The following is a 22,082-nucleotide window of genomic DNA, read 5'->3' as shown; positions in this document are numbered from 1 at the left end:
CCCAAATTCGACAGTTTTGACTGTTCACATAACCATCGAGATGGATCCAAGCTTCATCACTAAAGAACACTGTGTTTAAAAACTCGATTCCGTTATCGTTTACGAGAGACCTAAACCGACGGCAATATTGCAATTGCTTTTTTAAATCTGACTGAAGCTGTTTGACTAATCGTACGCGATACGGATACAATTTCAATTTTTAAGCAGCTTTTTGAACACTCGAATGTGACAAACCGACTTGCGTGGAAAGTTTTCGTAAAGTTTTCCGTGGAGAATAGAGCAATCTTGTTTTCAAAATCTCTAAAATGTCATCTGACAAACGAGTCAGTCGACCACTACGTTTTCTGTCGCAAACACTACCTGTCTCTCGAAATCGGTTTGCTAGCCTAGAAATTGACATTTTTTTCTGGCGGAGGAACACCGAAAAATTTAATTTGAAATCATTCTTTTACACTCGCGTACGATTTCGTGGCAAAATATTGTTCAAGAATGAAAACTCCTTGTTCTATGGTAAAAGACATTCTGTTCGTAACACGACCGGAAACTGCATAAAAGTTTACTCAGCTCAAGGAGAATCAACTCACACTGCCGTATGTATACCGGTTGAGTAGCGCTACCAACTTCGTGTCACAAAACAAAATTTCCCTTTCTTAGAAAAAAATTATCAGCTATTAACAATTGGGTAACAGGACTAAAAAATCATATTGTACTTAACATTTCTGTCCGTTTTTAACAAAACACACGAAATAACAAAATGAAATACACAATGTTACCACGTAACTGTACAAATGACAACAAAAATTCTGTGTTAAAATAACATAGAAAACCCAGATAGATTTAATTTAAATTGCGAAATTTTTTGATAGTTTGTTTTTGAAATTTATTGTTTTTTAATATTTGTTTTAAATAGACAAATTTCCTATTTAGATAAAATGAATGTTTGTGTGTTTGTTCCGTATGCGTTCCTGTACCATTCATCCAATTGCGATGAAACTTAGGAGAGTTGTGCGCACGCCTGCGAAGGTTTCTGAACTAATTTAACCCGCTAGGTGGCGCTCGGATCGAGATATTTCGAAAAATTGTATTTATGGTCTGATTTGGTTCATATTTGTCCAAAACGACAAAATATTGATCGACACACAATTAATCATATGTAACCGTATAGCGCGAGCGAAGCCGCGATGGAGATGTTAGTAATAAATAAAAATATAACACCACATCTTTGTGGACTGCTTGTGTTATACGACATTGCTTCGGAAATTAAGAAAGTAGGAGCTGACATCCGAGATGTACTAGGAAATAATTTGGGGATGTTATCGAATGAATATCTTGTTTTTTCTTAAAGCTGGACATGTATATTAGATTGTTTAATATTTATTGTAATATTTTTTTTTTTTAGCATTTTATATTGTGTTTTACTTTTTCCTATTTTTCTTGTGATATTGTGCGATTTGTTTGTTAATTTTATTTTTTATTAATTTATACATCCGTTATACTTGGCTTCTATTGTTATAGAATTAGTTTATTTATTGTAAAATCATTGCTTTCAGGCGCTAATAACGAAACTTCATTTTGCGCCCAAAAAAAAAAACTGATGTGGGCACCATAGGACTTCCTTTTACGCTTATTAAATTTACATATACACATTTTTTAAAATGAAAAGTAAATAAAGTTTTATTTAATTAATAACTGCTGATATTTTTTTAATTTTTATTGTTATTATTTATCGAAAAACCTTTTTTCCAATCAGAGGTTAATAATTGTTAATAAATAAATATATTTAAATAAAAAAAAAAAAGGAGATGAAGTCTGATTTGAGCCGATGTGCTTTCCCCTTCTAAGATACAAATATTTCATTAATTAAACTTTCATTTGGCTATAACTCTGGAACCAATATAAAAAGTACCACTTATGATGTAGCGTTGAAAAGCTTTTAATGAGGACTTATTACTGCAGTTAAGAAAAAGTCCAAAATCTAATCTTTTTTTTTTAATTTTGTTCTTCTTTGGATACTTTCGGTTCAGTCGATTATAATCAAAAAGGGAGGTGCACAACTAGATGTTACAACAGTCCTAGATCCAAAGTTTCAACATCCTACAGCTAATAGTTTTTGAGTTATGCGAGATACGTACGTACGTACGTACTGACGTTACGCCGAAACTATTCAAAATGGATTCAGAGGTGGTCAGACTGGATATTTCCGTTGAAATCTGAAAACCGAAATTCTACGCGATCATAATTCCTTCGTACAAGGACGTAATTACAAAATTAACGCTCATGCTTAATCATTTTTATTTGATTAATATTTGTTTTTTTATACTTCTTAATATTTTTACAAAAACGATCAGAAATGTTTGCTGCGGTTATAAATTTTTAATTATGTTGCATCGACATTTCTTTTTATTTTATTTTGTTTGTGAATGGTAGTTTCAAAATTTTTTTTATGATGTAATGACATCGGCTGTTAGGATATTGTTGATCCCGCATATAACTAATGCTATATTCGTAGCCTAAAGACCACAGATATATGTCTAAACAACACTTATAACCAAAGAAATAATTACGGTTGTGGACAGACAAACATATCTATGTCTGTTACTTAGGCCCCATTTCAGTTGCCTCTTATGACGGGTAATAGACATACCTAATAGATTTAATCTCTCGTAATATATATATGTATATATATATACATATCTTGTTTGTAACATAACTATTACGTACGTATTACGAATTAGGAACTTAGTTGCTTATGTTTCTGATCAAACAAGATTGTACCACATAGAGAAATCTTTGTAAATAATGAATGATTAAAAGATTGTTTGAATAATAGACGCACGCAGTAAATACGTACTACTGCGTGCTTATTTTTGAAGTTCTAATGGGAAAGAGTTTTCTTATGAAGCAGTAAATAATAAAAATTGATGTTTTTGGAACTAAAGTAAATCGTTATTTTGTAATCAGAATGTACAGTATTTTTTATTAATGATAAGAACGGAAGTCGTGTTTGTTCTGTTTACTTAAAAAATTAGTCGTATTTTTATAATATCCTACTTCGTTTCTTCATCTTGAAGTAGTTTTCGTAACTTTGATATTGAGGGAAATCTGCGCTGAAATGTATAATAATATTTTATTTTTTACCCATTAAATTAAATTTATAAAAATAATAATCAGCAGCACCCATCTTTTTTCCTTTCTTTTGTTTTCCTTCTCTCTCTAACGCTGCAGGTTCCGGAGGCTAAACAGAAAAAGAGAGAAAGACAGGTAATCTTAAAGAATCGTTTGTCTATGGTACGATGTCTAGTAAACGACATAATCGATTGGTATGACGTCATCGATAATCGTTAAGGTTACAATTACTACGACGTCATGCTCAATGCGAGAGGCATCGAATCTTCCTCTTTGTACTGTCATGGTTTTTTTTTATAAATAAAATTACCTTGTCGGATTTTGTGTGTGTGTGTGCGCGTGTGCGTGCTTACGTACGTACGTACGTACGTATGTGTGTGTATATATATATATATATATATATTGTTCTTTTTAAATAAATTGTATATATTTGGTTCGCGAAGGTGATTCACGATTAATAAGAGAGTTTTCTTTTGTAATGTTCTCTATATACATATTTACTATTTGTATGTTTATTTTATCGCAAAAGAACATAGTGAAAGAACATCGGAAATTGTTGTATATTGTTTTAATGTGTGTTAACAAACTGAGTGTATTTTTGTTGTAAATTACCGATTTGCTTATTTATATTTATTTTGTTTGTTTTTAGGTGGGGGAGGTGAAACGAGAAATGGAATGAAGGAGCCCGGTTTCTTTGGGGACTCATCGGTAAGTCTTCATTAGATATATATATAATTATAAAACCCAACATAATGTGTGTAAAATTTACAAACAACAACTACTTATATTATATATTTTTTAATCGTTAATATTGCTTATTTTTCTTAAATTCTGTGGTTAATAAAAAAGGGTTCTTTCCTTTTATCATGTATAATATATATATATATATTTTTTTTATAGATTTTTAATTTATCCTTATAAACTGTTTATTGTTTCGTTTTTATTTTACAATTAAACTACAATTTTCAATCTTTAAAACAATTCTTGCACTGTTCTACACAAGGACACCGACGTCTTGTCTCCGAACTTCTCATTATTTCGCAGTCAGAGACTCGCTGATTTTCAAAGTACAACAGACTACATTTATTCGATTAACGTCCTAACGGTACACACATGCATCAAATTTCAACTCTTTCACAACTGTGACTCACTAAATAAGAACTTATGAAAAACAGACCAATAACTGTCAACATAACCTCAAATTGAAGTTATGTTTTCTATTGTCGACCTTAAATTAAGTGTAACTCAAAAAACGACTCTATCAGTTTTGTATCAAATTTTCATGTGTAACTTCAGATACGCTACTATAGGATATCTAAATTTCGGTGGAAATTATGTAGTATTTTGGACATTTTGAGCGGCAGAATTTTATTTATAGGCTTTTATATATATATAATAATACTACCTTATATATATATATATAAGGATACTACATTTTAAGTGAACAGTATTTTCATACTCGTCATACCTCAAAACTTAAAGAATTTATTTTCGCCCCCAATAACACCTTGCGACAGAAAGTAATACCGTTCTATTCTTCGAAAAGTCGGTAAAAAAATAAAATTGTTTACAACACGTTTATAATGTGTGGTAACTTAAGTTTAAAAATTAGTAGTTCATATTTGAAAATTAATAAACGAAAAATCATTTTTATTTCGTCTATTATTTTTTATCTTTTCAACATTATGAGAACATAACACATCTCTTTACACTTTGAACCGTAAACTGATATACAAAACTTTAATCCTCCCTTTTATTAGTTGGCCACTAACACTGATATTTGGAATTCCACGTATTTGAAATGTCCAATCTAAGAACTTCGTCACCCTCAGAAGCAGATAAAGTACCAAACTCGCACCTCGCACTCTTGGAATGGTAAATACCTATGCGTTCGTCTGTGGATAAAAACTTACATTTTAATATTCCAAGTACGCTCGCCAAGAATTCTGTCCAGTTTAAATTTGAAAATGTTAATTTCGGTATTTGTATTAGCTTTGTCGCTTTTAGCTTCATGCAGTAAAATCGGTTGATTAGTATGAAATAAAATCAAATAGAACCATGAGCTCATTATGCAGTAAAAAAAAAAAAAAAATGAAAATGCGGACAACATTCTCACAGTCGTTAAAAATAAAAAACGCGATAAATCAAAAGAAATGGTTAAACAGATGAGAAAGTTATACATATATTAAACCTATATTAAAAGAACTAACTGGAAAAAATCTTGGAAGTTTTTTAAAATTACTTGAAGTTGAAAAATTCTTTTTTTTTGACAGACTCATTAAATTTAGCTGAACCGTTCTTTTAAAAGAAATACCAATGCGAACACCCATTTCACACACTGATTCTTCTTTCTTCTAAAATGCCTTTCGAAAACTACGCGTATTGGCTGAATTATTTTCTCTTTTGCACTTTGTCATTTTCATCTATATGTTTTACTTTATTTCTTTTATATTTATTTTACATATTTCATCTATAATTTCAATATATCGTTTTTATTACTTTTATTATTTTACAATATAACTACAGTATTAAGATACATTCAGTAATATATATATATATATATATATATATATATATATTGACATCCATGTTTATGGTGTCAACAGTAATATTACATGAAACGTAATTTAAAAATGTCAACTTACGAGCATTTATATTAAATCTACCGAAAACCTTACCACACATTTTCATTCTACAATCAAGATAATCTTCGGATAAGTGTTGCAGGAATTTGAGCTAGAACTGGTAAATTTTTTCCTATCTCAGGATATCGTGTGGATGGTGGATCGAGGGACGTCCAGTACCAAGCTGGTTCGCCAGATTGATTTGTTTGAGTCTCGTAGACCTTGATAATCAGTCTTGTACTACGTTATCAGTCGTGCCCTTCCGGGTCGGAGCAAATCTGTAACATTACTCGTTCTCTTAAACTTATCAAGTAATCTTACGACAGTGCTACGTGATAACCGGTTTGCGTTCGGGATGAAGTCGAATAAACTCATTGCTAACAACACGATGGGAAATTACCTTACGGCCACAAAACAGGATGATTTGCACATGTTCCACCTGCGACAGCATCATTACCTGCAACCAGACAAATGTAACAGAAATAATAGAATTACGCGTATGTTGGGGCTTTTCGGATACCTTGTACAATAGCGCAGAATACAGTAAAAAGGAAAAGATTTTCTTTTTGTGACAATAATTTCTTTTTATAATTTCAAAGAAGGTTTCATCTTTTGTAGATAATTTGTTATTTTAAATATACACACTGTTAATGAATTTTAGACAACGATGTCAAGATTTAAAGGAAACTATATTTGAAATAGTTTTCGTACAAATATTTTTTTAAATTCTGGATATTTTGTCCCCCTTATTATCTTCTCCTTAGAGAATAGAATAGAATAGTATTTAAAACCCTTCTTGCGGGGGGGACCTCCTCCCCGCAAGAATGAAATGAAGTGAATTTTTTTTTTAAAGAATGAAGTAAAAGTAAATAGGAAAACTTTGTGCTTAGTAAATATATATATTTTTTTAAATAAATCTATTCTATAATATCCATCTCAACAAATTTTTATGAGTTTATTTATTTGCGATAACGGTTCTTTAATTATTAATGTAATATTTTTCAAAATCTAAATTTTATCCCGCCGCCATTGGGTACAGGCATCATATCAACATTTTATTTATACCATTTTTCTTATCTTATTAGGTAGATAAGAAAGCTACCTATTGTAGAGGTAAAAACCCACCGGGTTGGTCTAGTGGTTAACGCGTCTTCCCAAATCCGCTGATTTGGAAGTCGAGAGTTACAGCGTTCAAGTCCTAGTAAAGCCAGTTATTTTTACACGGACTTGAATACTAGATCGTGGATACCGGTGTTCTTTGGTGGTTTGGTTTCAATTAACCACACATCTCAGGAATGGTCGAACTGAGAATGTACAAGACTACACTTCATTTACACTCATACATATCATCCTCATTCATCCTCTGAAGAATTATCTAAACGGTAGTTACCAGAGGCTAAACAGGAAAAAGAAAAAGAAAAAGAAAGGTATTTCCACGTGACGTAAAAATAGTTTTTCTTAAGAAAGACGTAGACTCTTTTTTGATATCTTGTTATCTTGGGGATAGGAATACGTTTCATATATATTTTACAACTGGGGTAGGGAAAATCTTTGGTAGGAAATCGAAGGTAGGATAATTCCTAGTCTGTTGTCCTTGAACTGGGCATGAACCACAACTTTTATTTAAGTTAATTTATATCGTTTTGTAATCGTCCTTCTCTGAGTAAATTCTTCCTTTCTCCTTTTCCTTGTCCCTACTAAACAGATTTTTTTTTAGGTAGGATTTGGGTAAAAGCTTGTGGATCCGTGTCAAAGTTATCTTTACAGGTACTTCAACCTTTGTATTTTAATTGGTTTGACAATGTAATAAGCGGCTTTGCTCTTAGTTTTATTTAAGCTCTCTATTCCTCAAAGTATACATATATATTATTTAATTTGAAATTTAATTAGAACATTTATCTACCACTAATATTGTGAAGTACAGAATTTTATAGAACAGCTTCAAAGAATATAAAGAAAAGTTAAATTACTGCTCTTGACGTTCTATTGTAGTATTGTAGTATTCAAATAAGGTTAGGTCTCATGTTTACAAATCGTCATGAAGCTGTTCGTTGTAGAAAATAATACTTACGAAAAATATTTTAAGAATTCTAACATCAAAAGGTTTTATTTTCGCGTATTTTTTGTATTTTTATACTCTTTTTATAATTCCTTCTTTTATGAATAAAAGTTGTCGTATATATACGTCATTTTGTAAAATATGATCATCATTTTTTACATGCAATCGCTTGTTCTTCTTTAATAATATTAATAATACAGTAAATCTGCTTCCTCTTTGTGGCATATACCACAACGTCACAACCTTTTTTTAAACCTTTAAATCTATTATATTGGAGAAAAAAATAATTAAGTAAAAAAAAAAGTTTTGTATATTTTTATTTTTATTCTTAACGTTTTTTTCCTATTTTTTTTTTTTACTTTGTTTACGCCTAAATATATATTCAATTATTTAGCAATACAAAAATAACGGGGTTTTTTAAAAACACAACTTTCATCATTTTTCTTCATTTCTTCTCTTAATAATTTTGCGTGGGTTATATAATTATAAACAATTTTATATTTTGAGAATTCCTTCACCACAATTAAATGAATACATGTTTTCTGATTGTATATAATTATGAAAAAAAAAGTTTGTGTTGCCCTCGCGAAGCGTACAAGCTCAAAGAGGTTGTACGCTTCTATAATGTACGCTATTATTTTTCTTAGATGGGCTGATGCTAATGTCAAGGTTTTTGAAGCGGGACAGTTTTCGTCAAACCATAGATCGAACACGTGGTGTCACCCCTTCATTCTTGATGAACTACTGTCGTCACACGCCCCATTTTCAACTTGTTTTTCCGAGGTTACGCGTTAGATAACTTCTTCAATTCATTTTTGTATTAACCCAAGCTTTATTCCTTTATCGTTTCTCTGCTATTTTAAATCATCGTTCTTTCTCAGTTCATTAATCGTTCTGTAAATGGTAGTCTTCCCTCATTTCGTGCTTCTTTCTTTCCTGTTTAGCCTCCGGTAACTACCGTTCAGACAATACTTCAGAGGATGAATGAGGATGATATGTATGAGTGTAAATGAAGTGTAGTCTTGTACATTCTCAGTTCGACCATTCCTGAGATGTGTGGTTAATTGAAACCCAACCACCACCAAAGAAAACCGGTATCCACGATCTAGTATTCAAATCCGTGTAAAAATAGCTGGCTTTACTAGGATTTGAACGCTGTAACTCTCGACTTTTCCTAATCAGCTGATTTGGGAAGAAGAGTTCACCACTAGACCAACATGGTGGGTCCCTAATTTCGTGCTGAATTTAACAAACTCAACTCTAAAATCAACTCATTTTAGATAGCTTTAATGCTTCTTTTAAATGAGATATGCATCTGTGAGAAATCTAGGATAATTTCAATTAAAATGATTATAGGTCTATCAAAGTTTTGTAAATAGTAAGTAAAAAGTCTTATCGTATTACTGGAGTTTTGTTTTAGCGGATGTAATTATTTTAACAGAATAACTTACCCTGTAATTTTATTTATTTTTTTATTCTGTTTTACTGTTTACACTCACTGAGATAGCTGTGAGTTAATATTTTCCATAACTTATCGAAAGATTTATTTTTTCTTTTGCTTCATTCTGTTGACATTAAATAATTATTACGAAATTATAAAGCAAATCGTAGATTCAAAGTTTTTTATACGCTTTTTTTATTTATAGATTTTTTAATGGCTCGCTTTCAAAGTAGTAGAAATTATGTTTCTGGAAGTTCTTTTGATTGCTAATTATGTAATTCTTAATATAATGGCACTCATAAAGGGGTGTATCATAAAATCCGAAAAAAATATTTTTTGAAAGGACACATATATTTTCCATTTGACTCGGAAATGTTAAAATCATTTTTTTTAATATACCTCTTTTTACTGGATGGTTTTGTCCATTTTCTAAAGCCTTTTTTTCTATGAACATATATATATATATATATATATATATATATGCTCATAAATAACAGTGATATAAGGCATTAAAAAAACTTTGTATTGCTGGGATATAGATAGAGTGACAATTCTATTTTGCTCACTACAAGAAATTTCTGTGTTATGAATATCATTATTTTCAGAGATGGCAGCTATATGTAGTCTCTTTTGTCCATCAGGTATTATACGTACCTCAAAACTGTAAGAAATATTAGCACAGATATTGGGGAAAAATACAGTACATTATTGTGTTCTATATTTGGCCAATATGTTGTATGTATATCGTTTGCTACTCAATTTAGAAAATGGAAGATAATTATTACAAAACCTATTAAATAATACCTCTCTTAATTGTAAGAGATGTAAAAATGACGTTCAAGAAAACTTTTTGTATGCAAAATACCTTGTTAAAGTACCAATTTTTTGAAATTTGTTTATCAATTAAAAGTGGAAGAAGGAATATTTTTTAAGAACATACAGGAGACCTGATATGGGGAATAAGAAGCCTCCTATACCAGGCTTACAAAGAGACTTTCAGGAGTAAAGTGATTTCCCGTTAATTTTTTTCACTGGACCTGAACATACTATTTCGTATCAACATGTCGAAATTCAGATAACATTTAGCTGGATTAGTGACACCTCTATTTTGCTCACACGAGGAATTTCTATATAATGAATCACATTATTTTCAGAAATAACAACTATAAGTACGTAATCTCTGTTGTATATCGCGACTGTAAGAAAAATTAGAACAGGTAATATAAAATAACAATACATTATATTGTGAGTCCAATACGTTTTTATGTGTCTTAAGTCAGCTTGGAAAATGGAAGGTGATTATTTAAAAATTTTCCTCTATTAATTTTAAAAGATATGAAAATGACCTTCACAAAAACACTTTTTATGAACAAATATTGAATTCTTATTATAATAATTATCAGAAAAATATTCGTAATTAGTTGTATCGTCTAATTTATGTTATCGTTGGCACAAACTACGTGTGACCTTTATGGCCTAGAATTTTAATCAGATTAAAAAATGAAAACCAATTTGTTCTAATTTCCATGTCGTAGGGTTAACTTTATTAATGTTGAATTGTTATTAAATTGCACTAATTTGGGTATATAATTCAATTATTGTGGAAATTTATTAGTACGTTTATACATAAAAATGGTTTTAATTTATTGTAGTCTTAAAATAATTAAAAAATAATAATAAATCGTTTTAATAATGGTATGAATGTACCACGTAATTAATTGATTGGGCGTGACTTAAATCGTGAAGGTATCATCTTAGTGGAAATATATTTTTACTCCGAATTAGACCATACTGAATGACTTAAGACGGTTTTTTCTTTTATATAGTTTCCGTAACTTGAATTGGTCCGTCAGATAAATTTTACCACAAAAGATCTCTTTTGTTAGGAAACAAGTAATCTGATTCCACCATTATTGACCCTTTTTTTCTTCCTAGGAATAAATACTAATGTTTTATTTTATTCCAATAGAATACTGGTAAATTTGCTGTGTTGAAGCTTTTTCTGTGAGGTCAACAGTATAAGTTCGTATTCTCAGTCCAGTTCTGATTTTTTTAATATTGTATTTTTGTTTATTCAGTTTTTTTTTTGTTATTAATTTATATTAATGGATTTATAAATTTTATTTTAGATTAGCTTTAATCGATATAAAAACGATTTTACTGGACAATAATCCTTTTGGTAGAAAGAACTAACCATATCTGTGTGTATTCATTAAAACAGATCATACTATCATACTCTGTCCTTGCATTGGGAATTTCCATTTTGTATTTGAATAAAAGAAGAATTAGTTGGCTCGGTTTTATCTTATTTATGTAGTCACCTCAAAGAAAAAAGCATATTACTTGATCTCATACTTTCCTTTTTTTCCCCCTGTTTAGCCACCGGGAATCACCGTCAAGTATTACTTCAGAGGATGAATGAGGATGATATGTAAGCATATAAGTGAAGTGTGTGTAGTTTTGTACAGTCTCAGGTCGACCATTTCTGAGATGTGTGGTTAGTTGACACCCAACCATCAAAGTACACCGGTATCCACGATCTAGTATTCAAATCCGTATAAAAGGAGTAGTAAGTGCCTTTACTAGGATTTGAACGTTGGAACCTCGACTTCGAAAACAGCTGATTTGTGAACACGCGTTCACGAAACCAACCCGGTGGGTCCGATCTTATACTAAGTTAGATAATATTATTGGTGCAAAGTACTCCTTATCACAAACCAAGAAGGATGATACATACATCCTTTTACAGAGCCAAAGAAAATTGGGAAGAAGGAATCAAGAATAAGGAAAAGGAATTTTTGGTAAGAATGTAAAGTGTACCCTTGTAAGAAGCGGTAATTCAAGACAAAAACTCATCCGAAGAAACGCTTTTCAGACGACGATCGTCCATTCCGCCCAAATTTCTTTGAGGCTGGAAGATACTAATATCCAGATAAGAAATCCCGTAGGGAAGACGACCATCCCCCTTGTGACGATCCCGAATGCCACATCACCCCCTCCGTTCCTAGCATTAATGTGCTTTATCGGAGGTCGTCTTTTAGACCCTCTAAACTTAACACAACACAGTCATCTGTTTAGCCTCTGTCAGGATGTCACCGATGCACATGCCACGGCAAACATTTCCATCAATGTATTTACACAACTTACGATCGCCTTCGAATGGCATCTTCCAACCATGACCATCTTCATAAATTACAACCCTCAGCTATCAAATTAACCTTTTCGCGGAAGTGCAATCCCTGCGGGGATATGGAACAGCTTACCGCTAAACAACTAACCTTTTGTTAGATTAAATCTATGCTACAACAAAAACCGATTTCCTCTAGAAATTAAAGAGCCGTCTAAGAAAAGAAGGTTATACTGTGTTCTTTTAAAGTAACAATCTTATCTATCTCTAGAATTGTGGAAACTTTTGTAATTATTGACTGTACTATGGATAAGTTTATTATTATATTTTTTAGACTGCTTAAAATATGTGTAACCATTTACCTATTTTAACAAATAAATAAAATTCCACAAAGGATATGATTTAATTTTAAATTGTAGAAGTGAAATATTCAACTTTTTTGTCTATTAATAATTTCATTGTCCTCCTTCTAATGTTCCGTTTTTGTTCTTTATCACTTTTATTTGCTGTTATTGAAATCTATTGTATGTGCATGTTGTCTAAGTAATGTGAACTAGATGCTAGTCTAAAAAGTGAAAATTTGTATTGTATTATATACAATGAGATTATGTAACACATCAAATCAACGTTGTATTATTGGCAAAAATATGTTTTAATGTCTGAGCCCGATCTTTAATAGTAAAGATATATTAATTTTATTTCTATACCAGTTTTTAAGGAATCGTGACTAAAGGAAGTTTTGCTTTAGTAATGCATTTGTTAATGTTTGTTACATAGTCTTCTATAATGCAGTATACTAAAAATAAAATTTATTTATTATAATAAAAACGAAAATTATTTTATTCTTTATAGTTGGGATTTTTTTTTCTTTTTACTTTGGTTGTACATTTTCCCCGGTGATGTTAGGTAAAATTAAACGATTGATTCTGGATATAAAAATAAATAAATTTCATTTGAACAAATACTCTATTTTGTTTCATTTTTCCTATGTCTGCAATTTTGTTTTTCTTTTTCATACTTTAATATCTTAAGAACGGTTTGAGATATTTTAATAAAATTTAATTTTTGAGTAAATTGTACGTGTACCTAAAAATATATTTTATGAAAAAAATAAATTTGAAAATTTTATCGTTAAAAATTCCAGAATTTTGGCTATTTAAATTTTTTAATCATTAACAGCTTCGTAATCATTTTATCAAATTGTATTTTATTATATAAATTGCCCTTAATTGAACGAAACTATTCATGACCAGTTGAAATTGTTAAAGTGGATCGTAAAAATTGGACGCAGTCTGACAATTTTGTCTCTGTTCTTACGCAGCTTTTTTTTACACGTCTCTGTAGGAAAATTAAATAAATAAATCTCGCTGGAAAAATCCATCATTAGTTCGCGCTTCTTTATAACATTGTTGCTCGCAAATTTTTCTTTTCTCGTATTTATCGTAAAACCCCTTCATTTCGTATTTTTAAAACGCTCTAATTTTTTTTAACATACTTTCCCTTTCTACCACATTTCACAAGGTCGTTTACTTTTTTAATCATAAATAATAATTTATATTCAAAAAATTATATTTGTAAAAAAATTCATGAAATTGCAAAGAAAAATGTCATGAATACAATTTAAAGATATTAACAGAGTGTTTTTTCACAATAAAAAAATGTTAAAATTTAATTTAAATGGAAAAAGTTAGAAACTATAAGATTACTTTCAAAATTGCGGAAGTATTGCAAAATGTTAACGCACGGCATTTCATCATACATTTATTGGAATTAACAGTAATTTTTATTAAGTTCGCCATTCGGATAATTATTTTAACGTTATATCGAAAATACGTAAGCAATGTAAAACTCTAAAAGTTTTTTTTTAAAAATAAAAGATGCATTAGAAGAAATAATTAGAAAATGGAATAAAGAATTGATTAAACATCGAATCTCAGATTCTGTATATTTACGAAAGCGAAAAAATAAATTAGCCATTAAAAATTCAACCCAACCAAACATTTTCTGATTTAAATCCACCAGATTTTATTAAAAGAGATGATTATAACCTTAAAAAATGTAAAAATATTTAGTGAATACTCTCGATTGTTGTTGAAATGTGAAAATATGCCGCTGAAACAACCATTAAAAGGTTAGAATGTTAATTGTTGAAATCTGAGAGCAGGAAAAGTTCTCTCATACCCCCTCATCATGAAAAGGTAATAAAAAAGACGTAAATAACTATAGAATCACCTCATTGTTACCTGTAGCTTATAACATTTTCTTAAAAAAACTTTTAAATGTTATGGAAGAACAATTAGAGCGCCAAATTGTAGAATTCCAGGGAGTTTTCAGAAAGGGAAGGTCTTGTTCAGAGAAAATCCAGTTTAAAAACAATATTTGAGATTACTGCAAAAGGGTTAAAAATATTGTAATCCCTTTTGTGGATTCTAAAAAAGCCTGGAATGGAACAAATGGATGGATATTTTAAGGTTAGGAAATGTGAAACTAGGAAGTAAGAGTAAACCCACCGGGTTGGTCTAGTGGTTAACGCGACTTCCCAAATCAGCTGATTTGGAAGTCGAGAATTACAGCGTTCAAGTCCTAGTAAAGCCAGATATCTTTACATGGATTTGAATACTAGATCGTGGATACCGGTGTTCTTTGGTGGTTGGGTTTCAATTAACCACACATCTCAGGTACGGTCGAACTGAGAATGTACAAGACTACACTTCTTTTACACTCATACATATCATCCTCATTCATCCTCTGAAGAATTATCTAAACGGTAGTTACCGGAGGCTAAACAGGAAAAAGAAAAAGAGGAAGTAAGAGTAACCAACCAGGTTGGTCTAGTGGTGAACGCGTCTTCCCAAATCAGCTGATTTGAAAGTCGAGAGTTCCAGCGTTCAAGTCCTAGTAAAGTCAGTTATTTTAACACGGACTTGAATACTAGATCGCGGATACCGATGTTCTTTGGTGGTTGGGTTTCAATTAACCACACATCTCAGGAATGGTCGAACTGAGACTGTACAAGACTACACTAGAAGTATTATCTGAAAGGTAATTACCGGAGGCCAATAGGAAAAAGAAAAGAAAGGAAGTATGGGTAATCCAACGGGTTGGTCTAGTGGTGAACGCGTCTTCGCAAATCAGCTGATTTCGAAGTTGAGAGTTCTAATTCGAATCCTAATAAAGGCAGTTAGTTACTTTTATACGTGTTTGAATACTAGATCGTGAACACCGGTGTTCTTTGGTGGTTGGGTTTCAATTAACTGCCAACCTCAGGGTTTAAGAATCGCGCCGTTAGGTAGCGTTACAAAAAGTTGATATACTAGAAAATAATAAAATTTAATGGAAAATATACTATAGCTTGTTTTAATAGTAAATGCTGTTATGTAAATGAAAGTACTGAAGATGAAATATTTTTTTAAATTCTCATCACTGTATATATATAATATTAGTTTACAAGGGATTATAGCTGCTATTAAAACCCAAAACACGAACAGTAGGAAAGTGCCAAATGTGGCAACAAAAAATTGTTACATAAAAAACACAAATAAATTCGATCGGTAAAATTTTTACTCTACAATTAGAACTGTTTGATAGAAAAATAAAAAAAAGTTCATATAGTAATAATAATAAAAAGTATGTCCACGGATACGATAAAAATCGAGGGTTACACTTACAAAGTAATATCTGCAATATTACATCGCGGATCTTCGATCTATGAAGGTCATTATACTACTTTTATTAAAAACGGAAAAATATGATATGAAGTAAATGATATGACTATCAGCAAATAAAAATTGACCGACAAATTAAAAAAAGGCAATAATAAATCCATAAAATAACATTCCTTTAGTTCATATGAACAATATAAAAATAATCTAACAAAATGCAGTGATATAAAAAAAAAAATTGCAATGAAATGTAAACCGTACGTTAAGAGTCTCGCAGATATCATTTCTTCTGCTCATAAAACAAAAATGTCTTTAATACAAATAAAACTGTTTTTAACAAACCGATACTGATATCAAAAAAGGTAAGACACTGCATTTCTTATCAAAATCTGTTATTAATTTAGAATTTTCTTTTAAAAAAAATACATGTTAATTATATGTAGAGGACAATAGATATACAATAATAGATAATAAAGCGTTAAACCGTTCCATATAATAAGCAAATAATAGAAAAATCTGTTAGAAAACTCTACCGTTCCGATTTCATTTATATGTAATGCATATCACATTTACAGAAATAATACAAATCTTATGATTATTATTCCTTGTTTAATAAATGAAATCAGTCTGCAACAGCGTTTCTATTTTTTGCTTATTATATGGGACGCTTAAACATTATTATCTATTACTGTATATCTGTTGTCTATTACATATATTAAACGTGTATTTTTTTAAAACAAAATTCTAAATTATTTTTCAGATTTTGATAATATAAATGTGTAGTGTCTTACCTTTTTTGATGTAAAAACACTTACTTATATTACAGAAATTTTTGTTTTTTGAGAGGAAGAAATGATACCTCCGAGGACTTACCGTACGACGTGTCATAGTAATTTTTTTGTAAAATAGAAGTAGTATTTGTAACACTGTTATGCTTTTATTTGGATATTAATTAAAAAGATCGAATTCTAATTTATGAAAGATTGTCTCTATTGTTTTATTATGACTGTGATCATAATATAAAAATTAGTAAAGGTTTTGTATAATTAAAAGAAATATGTTTGTTTTATTTATTTGTGCATTTTAATTCGAGTAAGATAGAGTTATAATTAGTTGTGTGATTCCAGAATTACAATGAAATCTTTTGCACAAGCATAGTTACGCCTATTTATCAGGGCTTGATTTGTATTTCGACATACGACATAATTAGCGGATTAATAATAACAATAATAATAATAATAATGTTGGTGTATGTGTTCACACAAAGAATTTCATTCCATTTTAATTTTATCTCTTATGGATTTTAACTGAGGATTAATTTAAAATACTATTGAAAATGAAATTCGAAGTGGAACTAAAATTGATGTTTCGTAAAGTAATTTTAACAAATCAATTTAAATTGCTTTTAGTATTCTCAATCCAACACTTTCATACACATTTATCAGTACAATTATTCACAGATAATTTTGTTAACATCCAGTAACATCATCTGTACTGCGTATTTGATTTTCAAATTAATTTTAACTGAAATGTAGTGAATGAGGAAAATAATTTTAAATGTTATTTATTTTGTGTATACGCTCTCGCGCGCGCTCTTTATAATTTATTTTAAATGTAACGTTTTATTTTCCCTAAGGTTATTTTGTTTACCTAATCAATTTAGGAAGAATTTGACGCATGTAGGCGGTATATTTTGATTCCTTTTTAATTCGAGATTCGTTGCCCCTATTTTCATTAATGCGTGATTTTAATTATGTAAATGACATCATTGTGTATAGAACTTCTAAAAAAATATAAAATAGTGTTTAGGTGATGCCATTCTTTTTTAAGATCTTTTTTTTAAAAAAAAAAACATTTTTTGAAAGTTATAAAGTTGGATATCGATATAAAAGAAATTTGGTAATGGATTTAAAAAAAAAGATTTATTTTACACGGTTCTGTGGTATATGTTTTCATTTTTTATTTGTTAGGTATTCTATTTACTGATTTAATATAACCGATTTATTTCGCAGACTCCGAAACATATCGCCAAAAGTATAAATTGTTAGCCGTTGTTTTATTTTTTTGCGTAAAAAATTCATGTTGGCCATTTTATTTTCATATAGTCTTTGAAAATCTTTCATATCAAAAGTTATCTACGACTTAAGTATTCTTTGACCCAACCTATCGGGTTGGTCTAGTGAACTCGTCTTCCCAAAATCAGCTGATTTGAAAGTCAAGAGTTCCAGCGTTCAAGCCCTAATAAAGGCGGTTACTTTTATACTGATATGAATACTAGATCGTGGATACCGGTGTTCTATGGTGGTTGGGTTTCAATTAACCACATATCTCAGGAATAATCTAACTGAGACTGTACAAAACTACACTCATACATATCATCGTATGAAGTATTACATGAACGGTAATTTCCGAAGGGTAAACAAGAAAAAGAAAAAAAGTATTCTTTGACCCACCGGGTTGGTCTATGGTGAATGCGTGTCTTCGGAAATCAGATGATTTCGAAGTCGAGAGTTCCAACGTTCAAGTCCTAGTAAATGCTGTTACTTTTATACTGATATGAATACTAGATCATGGTACCGGTGTTATTTGGTGGTATCTCCGGTACATGGTACCGGAGATGGTGGTTCAATTAACCAAACATCTCAGAAATGGTTGACCTGAAACTGTACAAGACTACACTTAACTTACACTAATACATATCTCATCCTCATTCATCCTGTGAAATAAAATTAATAAATAAAAATGAAATAAAATAAAAATTATAGTCGTTAATATTTAAAAACCCAATGGTATATATGAAATAAAGTCTGACAAGAACCAAGCCGAGAAAGTTATGTGACCGTTTTCAGCCTTTTTTATTTATTCGTTAAACATTCTCCATCATTTGTTCTAACTTAATCTTAAAATCGTAACCAAAGTTTATAATAAAAGATATCTGATTTGGCTATTTAAAAGAGGTAATGATGCTTTTCTCTACAAGGAATATTATCGTTATGCTTTTATCGGAAGATATAACAAAACTAAGTTTTATTTATATTTATTATTATATTCACGTAATGATAGAATTACCGGTTTTAATGTTAATGTAAGTTTTTGCAGATTTGACCGCTTTAGTATTAAATTTTTTCTCTTATTACTTAGTTTCTGTAGTAGAATATAATGTAATATGTAGGTAGAAGTAAATGGTTTTACGTGAAATATACAACACTGTTGCGAACAATGTATTTATTTACCCTTTGGAATTTATAACAATAAAATTAAGTTGAAGGGAGATATACTGAAACTTGTTTATTTCTTTTTAGTTTTTCTTTCTATTCATTTTAGTTTCTTATTATTACTACTATTACTTTTTAATATAAAATCGTTGAATTTTTTTAGATTTTAACATATTTTCATAGATTATAATTGAAAATCTACTGGAATTTTTAAGAGTTTTCGCTTCCATAAAATATTAATTTATTTAAGATTTGTCATTTAGAGTAGACCAACAAAAATTCATATTCTACGCATGCGCTGACTATTGGAGCAGAATGTATTCACTTACCCATAATCGGGACACCACGCTTAGATAATTCCTTCTGCTGCGATTGTTATAAGACATGGGAGGGGGTATTTAACAATTTTTCTTTGAATTGAATTGAACATTGAATTGCAGATAATGAATTTTTAATAAAAAATATAGTTTAATGATTCTTCTTAACCGATATTGTTTTATGTTTTTAAAAATAATTTCTGCCTTGTTCAGTTTACTTAGCGTTATCATCGGAGGAAAATAGTGAATTGGAGGAATTCTTGGGACTGAAGTCGAGGAAGTACATTAATAATTATTACTTAAATTAAAAAAAAAAAAAATGAATCTAACTCTAGAATTTTTATAGAAAACAAATCTCTAAATCTAAAAGTCTTCTTTTATTTCAAGAAAAATAGATTTAATAAGTTAGTTTCCTTTGATAAAATTAAGTAGACATAACTTGTAATACAATAATTAGAAAATTGTGATAAAATGATATATTTACCATAGTAATAAACATTTTAAAAACTACGTTACCGCTTTATTAAAATTAAAAAAAAAACCAGAAATAATTATTTGTTACCTCAAAGTGTTCCTTCAATACCCCATAAGCTGCTTTCTGTTGAACTAGGTATGTCCCGCTACCGAAGTATCTAGGTGTTATCCTTAATGAGAATCTACGATTCAAGGTGCACTATCAGTATGCTGCCAAATAGGATTGTACTGTTTCTTCGGTGTTCGGAGAGCAGTTTACCTCGATCGGGGGTTTATTTTCAGGACCGTGGTTGTTTTATATAAGGATGTATGCGAAGCTATAATGGTATATGTTGCACCTGTCCGAGCTCATCGAATGAGGTACAAATGTTATAGGAATATTTTGTCGAGAGACCAGCGTCACCTGTTATTTGTGATCGGTGCGTATAGGACTGTCTTTCAAGTGTCGGTCCTTGTTATTTCTGTTATTAAGCCCATTGATAATCTTGCTAATGAGCGCCAATTACTTTATGACGCTAAGAAAGTAGGCCAACTTACCTTTCGGAACCTGAATGAAATAGACGACGATGGTTTCTATTTATGGCTGGTCAGGTGGCCTGAAATCGACCGATGGTGATTATACGTATGAAATTTTTCCTGATATAAGAAGCATACAGGTAGTTAGGTGGATTTTCCCTCAATCGGCTTATTATTAAAACAGTCTCTTTCTGGACATGGCGCTTTTCGAGATAGGTTGGCCAGATTTGGTTTGATTTAACTGATGATTGTGTTTTGTTATCATGTTTAGAGGATCTAAAAGACCACCTCCGGTATAGCCCATCAGGGCTAGCAATGGAGAAGGTGATGTAGCGACCGGATCGTCACAAGGCGGGTGTCTCTCCCTACAGGGGTCAGGATGAACTTTTGTTATCGTTTTTCAAATTTATCACAATATATTTCCACAGTAGTAATATTTCCACACAACTACCCACTTCCCGTGATTTCTTTCTTCTTTAATTACATGTTGAATACAATTTTTCCAAGCATTTGTATTTGTTCAAGTCCTAGTAAAGTCAGTTATTTTTACACGGATTTGAATACTAGATCGTGGATACCGGTGTTCTTTGGCGGTTGGGTTTCAATTAACCACCCATCTCAGGGATGATCGAACTGAGAATGTACAAGACTACACTTCATTTACACTCATACATATCATCCTTATTCATCCTCTGAAGTATTATCTATATGGTAGTTACCGGAGGCTAAACAGGAAAAAGAAAGAAGGATTTGTATTTACTCTGTTACACCTACTATCAATAAATGTTTTCATCAGTAATTTTTGTAACACGATTAACAGAAAAACACAGGTTAATCAAACAAAGTAATATTGAATAAAACTGTTATAAAAATGAACCTTTTCTTTCTTTTTCCTGTTTAGCCTCCGGTAACTACCGTTCAGATAATGACTTCAGAGGATGAATAAGGATGATATGTATGACTGTAAACGAAGGTAGTCTTGTTCATTCTCAGTTCGGCCATTCCTAAGATGTGTGGTTAATTGAATCCCAACCACCAAAGAACACCGGTATCCACGATCTAGTATTCAAATCCGTGTAAAAATAACTGGCTTTACTAGGACTTGAACGTTGGAACTCTCGACTTCCAAATCAGCTGATTTGGGAAGACGCGTTCACCACTAGACCAACCCGGTGGGTATAACAATGAACTATCAAACTATATCGTACCGTATGATGAAACACGATATCTACACGACTCAACTACATCAATATCAAAGACTCAACAAAATTTTTCATTGCTTATCATCGTCATGCCAAGGCGCAAGACAAGTGATAGTTTATAGTACATTATTCATACGCATAAAGCAATTTAATTGCAGTTGTATTTAGGAGTGACAGAAAATGACTCAGCCTAAACTGCTGAGACATGCTGAATTTATGTTATATCTGCTGCACGGTTTCGGAAGAAATATATTTTTTTAGTCAATAAACTTAAACCCACCGGGTTGGTCGAGTGGTTAAACTCATCACTAATCAGCTG

General features: G+C 30.7%; 1 protein-coding gene across 4 annotated transcripts in view; it reads left to right on the top strand.

Moving 5' to 3' along the window:
• The window catches only part of ASPP (Ankyrin-repeat, SH3-domain, and Proline-rich-region containing Protein), a 1,120,014-nt gene that overhangs the window by 605,120 nt on the left and 492,812 nt on the right, over positions 1-22,082 (top strand). For all 4 annotated transcript variants that reach the window (XM_075377013.1, XM_075377010.1, XM_075377015.1 and 1 more), the window contains one exon: positions 3,776-3,834. In XM_075377013.1, coding sequence (XP_075233128.1) covers positions 3,776-3,834 — 59 coding nt within the window. The remainder of the gene's footprint in view (positions 1-3,775; positions 3,835-22,082) is intronic.

The sequence above is a fragment of the Lycorma delicatula genome, chromosome 10 (assembly GCF_047948215.1).
Source record: "Lycorma delicatula isolate Av1 chromosome 10, ASM4794821v1, whole genome shotgun sequence".
NCBI classification, from domain to species: Eukaryota; Metazoa; Arthropoda; class Insecta; order Hemiptera; family Fulgoridae; genus Lycorma; species Lycorma delicatula.
The sequence above is the reverse complement of the archived record's forward strand: the minus strand, read 5'-3'. Positions and strand labels throughout refer to the sequence as shown.